The sequence below is a fragment of the Cyclopterus lumpus genome, chromosome 11 (assembly GCF_009769545.1).
Source record: "Cyclopterus lumpus isolate fCycLum1 chromosome 11, fCycLum1.pri, whole genome shotgun sequence".
Lineage (NCBI taxonomy): Eukaryota > Metazoa > Chordata > Actinopteri > Perciformes > Cyclopteridae > Cyclopterus > Cyclopterus lumpus.
The window spans coordinates 19,590,581-19,595,580 of NC_046976.1; the positions used below are offsets into that span (position 1 = coordinate 19,590,581).

At 46.2% G+C, this 5,000-nt stretch overlaps 1 protein-coding gene across 1 annotated transcript in view; it reads left to right on the forward strand.

Moving 5' to 3' along the window:
• Positions 1 to 5,000, forward strand: part of LOC117739219 (chloride channel protein 1-like) — a 40,704-nt gene that overhangs the window by 14,101 nt on the left and 21,603 nt on the right. Inside the window, exons 3-11 of the mRNA XM_034545510.1 lie at positions 1,815 to 2,092; positions 2,176 to 2,307; positions 2,417 to 2,545; positions 2,924 to 3,057; positions 3,144 to 3,221; positions 3,357 to 3,435; positions 3,549 to 3,674; positions 4,340 to 4,424; positions 4,656 to 4,757. Of these exons, the coding sequence (XP_034401401.1) occupies positions 1,815 to 2,092; positions 2,176 to 2,307; positions 2,417 to 2,545; positions 2,924 to 3,057; positions 3,144 to 3,221; positions 3,357 to 3,435; positions 3,549 to 3,674; positions 4,340 to 4,424; positions 4,656 to 4,757 (1,143 nt within the window). The remainder of the gene's footprint in view (positions 1 to 1,814; positions 2,093 to 2,175; positions 2,308 to 2,416; positions 2,546 to 2,923; positions 3,058 to 3,143; positions 3,222 to 3,356; positions 3,436 to 3,548; positions 3,675 to 4,339; positions 4,425 to 4,655; positions 4,758 to 5,000) is intronic.

Sequence of the window (5,000 nt, forward strand, 5' to 3'; positions counted from 1 at the left end):
TCGGACATTGCAACGCATGTGCAGTATGTTTTTGTTAATTAAATTAAACGCTGCAGCTGGCACCTCGTGGGTTCCACTTGGTCCACGTTTCCTCAGTGGGCAACGACACCGATGTGAACGTCCTGACCAACACGCCCGCTGATCCTCCACTTAGGATGTGGAAATAGACCCGACCGCCCGACCCAATCAAAACATCCGCGGCCTCCATTGTTCGAGGTCTGCGCTGCGTGTCGGCATTCGGTTACTGCGTATTGTGTATTACGCTGCTCAAGTTTCTCGTGTGTGTGTGTGTGTGTGTGTGTGTGTGTGTGTGTGTGTGTGTGTGTGTGTGTGTGTGTGTGTGTGTGTGTGTGTGTGTGTGTGTGTGTGTGTGTGTGTGTGTGTGTGTGTGTGTGTGTGTGTGTGTGTGTGTGTGTGTGTGTGTGTGTGTGTGTGTGTGTGTGTGTGTGTGTGTGTGTGTGTGTGTGTGTGTGTGTGTGTGTGTGTGTGTGTGTGTGTGTGTGTGTGTGTGTGTGTGTGTGTGTCCATGAACCTGCTAAATCAGAAGCTGTTGAAAGGTGACAGCACGTACATCAACGTGTCGGCTTGTCAGTTGTATTCCTGGAGCTCTATTGTCTGCTGTTGATGTACCATATATATAATTTATTTGTGGTACAAATATATATTTATTTATTTATTTGTGGTCCAAATATATATTTATTTATTTGTGGTACATATATATATATTTATTTATTTGTGGTACAGACATATATTTATATATATATATATATAATTTTATTTGTGGTACATATATTTATATTTATTTATTTGTGGTACAGATATATATTTATATATATATATTATTTGTGGTACAGACATATATTTATATATATATATAATTTTATTTGTGGTACATATATATATATATATTTTTTATTTATTTGTGATACAAATATATATTCATATTTATTTGTGGTACAAATATATATATATATATATATATATTTATTTATTTGTGGTTCATGTATGACTAATATTTAGGGGACTCTATTTAAATATTAGCCCCTGCTATGTGTAAATACTTTGTGATTAATTGTGAGAATTTACAAAAGTAAAGCGGACACACAGTTCTAATCTTTACATTTGTATTCATGTGCATCAAATTCATCAACTTTAAATAAAATTAAAAAAATCTCCTCTTTAACTTTCAGATGTGGACATTTATGTCTTTATTGACCTCCGGCGCGCCCGCATACCGTTTCATGTCATCTCATTGTTACAATAAGCGCGTGTGAGAGCGCACGTGAACTCTGTGTGGGTGACTGTTACTATTTTTAAAGGTTTCTGATGGCAAACGACAGAAAGGGGTTATTATAACATCTGAAACAACATTGTGTGTGTGTGTGTGTGTGTGTGTGTGTGTGTGTGTGTGTGTGTGTGTGTGTGTGTGTGTGTGTGTGTGTGTGTGTGTGTGTGTGTGTGTGTGTGTGTGTGTGTGTGTGTGTGTGTGTGTGTGTGTGTGTGTGTGTGTGTGTGTGTGTGTGTGTGTGTGTGTGTGTGTGTGTGTGTGTGTCGAGCATTGATCTCCTCCCCAGACGCCCCTGGAGTCGGTCCAGAGGTGATAACTCTTAAAGGCACAGCCCACGTTCCCCATCAGAACACGTGGTTCTGCCTATTTTTAAGAAGTGACCCTCCCCGGCCACGCTGCCAAAAGGAGAGTCCTACCCCGCTCTACTTTCTCTCTCTCGGGAACGCTCCGTGCATGTCGACGTCTCGGGGATGTTTGTCGTGTTCCTTCCCTTCTGTACTAACGGACCCGTCCGCTGACTTGATTGACAGCTCTATGGGGAGTACCAAGAGAACCAAGGGGGCTCCGGCAGACGGGAGGCCACGCGCCTGCTGACCGAGAGGCAGATCAAGAAACATGGCAACCACCCCGGCGGCAGGCCGCGCCACGGCCGGCCCGGTCAGAACGGGTGCCGCGGTCGACACCACGGCAGGACGAGGAACAGGCGGCAGTTCGAGGCGGACGGCGACGAGCGGGACGAGCAAGCGGCCGAACGCGACCTCGCGACCTCCGCGAAGAAGAGACGCTCCTACTCCAAATGTAGAGGTGAGCGATCCCGACATGGGATGTGAAAAAAAAAAAAACGAATGTAAATACAAATGGATTCCTCATCCCTTCCTCTACGTCAGACTGCATAGCACGAGTACAGAGATTCCTCGTGACCAGGCTGGGAGAAGACTGGATCTTCCTGGTTCTGCTGGGCATCACGATGGCGCTGATCAGCTGGACGATGGACTACGCCAGCGCAAAGAGCCTGCAAGGTAGATGGACTACAGGGCCCACAATGCATTGCAGGACATGTTGATATTTTCTCTTCTTTTCCCTGCTCCTCTTTCTTCCACCTCTCCCCCCCCCCCCCCCCCCCTTCAGCCTATAAGTGGATTCACGGGGAGCTGAGGGGGAACATCCCCCTGCAGTACCTGGCCTGGGTTTCATACCCCCTGATCTTCATTCTGTTCTCCTCCCTCTTCTGTCACCTGGTTGCACCTCAAGCTATCGGTCTGTACCCCCTTCCTCCTCCTCCTCCTCCTCTCCTCCTCTCCTCCTCCTCCTCCTCGTGGCTTTGCTCACTCTGCGCTCCTCTGCTTTTGTCTTTTATAGATAGAATAATCCACATTGTTAGACAATATGCATTCAACAGTGGAAATCCGATCCCGTGACATTTTATTTGACCTCGCTCATCTTTTCAAGAACACAGAGAACATCTTTTCTCACTTTACTCTCTTTCAACTTCACTAAACTCTGGTGTTCCGGTTATGGAAGTGCTTTTAAATCTGCGTCTGGCTTGTTAACACGGCTGCTAACATGGCTGATTCCTCCTCCGATTCGAACCTCTCCTAAAGAACCTCCGTTCCACCTTCCCTCTCTCTCTCTCAGGTTCTGGCATCCCCGAGCTGAAGACCATCCTGAGAGGCGTGGTGCTGAAGGAATATTTAACGCTCAGGGCCTTCGTGGCCAAAGTCATCGGTCTGACGGCCGCCCTGGGCAGCGGGATGCCGGTGGGCAAAGAGGTGGGGCCGTGGCAGATCAATGACCTTGACTCTGTGGCTCTCCGCGCCGCTTTCTGACTCCACGTTCCTCTTCTCGCGTCTCTCAGGGTCCATTCGTTCACATCGCCAGCATCTGCGCCGCGGTCCTCAGCAGGTTCATGTCCTTCTTCTCGGGGGCGTATCAGGTGAGCTGACGCCGGGGGAAAAGATTCTCCATTCACGCGCATGCTTTTTAAATGTGACGATTAAAAAAAGATCTTTCTCGTATCTATACGTGTTGTCTCTCTGTCGTCTCAAAACCCTCCTCTCTGGATCAGTAGAATCCATACTGTTACACGGACATCCTGACAGTGGGCTGTGCTGTCGGGGTCGGCTGCTGCTTCGGGACTCCGCTTGGAGGTAACACATGAAGCCATTTTAGATTGTTTTCTTTGCATGTAACTTCCTCTTTCTGTGGCTCCTGGGCGCATCGTTGTATAGTTTCCTGTTTCTTTTTTAAAACACCGCTCCAGGTGTGCTCTTCAGCATCGAGGTGACGTCCACGTACTTCGCTGTGAGGAACTACTGGAGGGGGTACTTTGCCGCCACGTTCAGCGCCTTCATATTCAGAGTGTTGTCCGTGTTCAACAAAGACGCAGGTGAGAGTGCCGGCTGTTCATCAAACATGCACTAGAGGGCGCCCTTACTTCAACCATTAACACCGAGCGGGACGCATCTTTTCAAGTGGCTCAGTCAGGTGACTAGAGAGTCTTTAAGAATATTTAATGGGCGTCCATCCTTCTCAATCTGTGTGACGTCATCATCAGCTGTTCACACTGAAGTGGACTCAAACAGCTCGTCTCTGCGTCACATGACTGAATGTGATGCAACGTTGCCTCTTACACTCAATTTAATGTGTTTCTGTGTCCACTACTTCTTCTTTTTATTACCGTTTTGAATATGTTTTCTTCAGAACGTTGTACGTGCGAGTCCCTCTGAACTGTTATTTTAAATGTCTAAAGGAGCCGCAATGCATTGTGGGTCGGTTTGAGTATGTCGAGGCGAGCTCGCGTCTCCTCCTCCAGAAGTCGTTGCTAATCTAGTTTAAACGTCCTGATCCACAAACTACGCTGTCGGAGCGCACGGCAAACACTCAATTATACGTCCAGCTAGTGGGAAGAGTGACAGTCTCACTTTCATGAAAGTTGATCATTACTGCAAAAAAATATAAATATATAATTTTTTTTAAATGGCCCTATAAAGAAAATTAACAGAAAATAACTATTTAATGAGTGTCACCGCGTTCCTTTTCTTTGTCTTCCAGTAACCATCACTGCTCTGTTCAGGACAAACTTCCGCATGGATTTCCCTTTCGACCTGCAGGAGCTGCCGGCCTTCGCCATCATTGGGTGAGAAAAGTGTGTGTGTGTGTGTGTGTGTGTGTGTGTGTGTGGAACTTCTCAATGGACAAGATATAAAATGTTAAAAGTCAAACTTTATGCAAATGTGGCATTTAAAAACACGGAGAATCCAATTATTAGTTCAGCCTTTACCTCGGGGGAGGAGAGGGAGAAACCAATGGGTGGGTGACGCCCTGTGTGTGTGTGTGTGTGTGTGTGTGTGTGTGTGTGTGTGTGCAGGATCTCCTGTGGGTTCTTGGGGGCGTTCTTCGTCTATCTCAACAGACAGGTGGTGCTGTTCATGAGACGGCCCAACGCCATGACCCGCTTCCTCACCAAACAGTGAGTCTCTACAGCTGACGTTAAAACATTTGTCCCCTCCTCAAGGTACACAAAGACTTGAACACTTAAAATACTTTAAATTAACTTGGATTCAATTTAATTAGTATAAATCGTACACAGGATGATGCTTAGTCAAAGTTAAATGTGTTTTAAAGGTTGATATATATCAAATTCAGCCATTAGACCCCCATTCCATTGCATTCAGCTCATAACATGGTCAAATCTATGCATATTTATTTATAT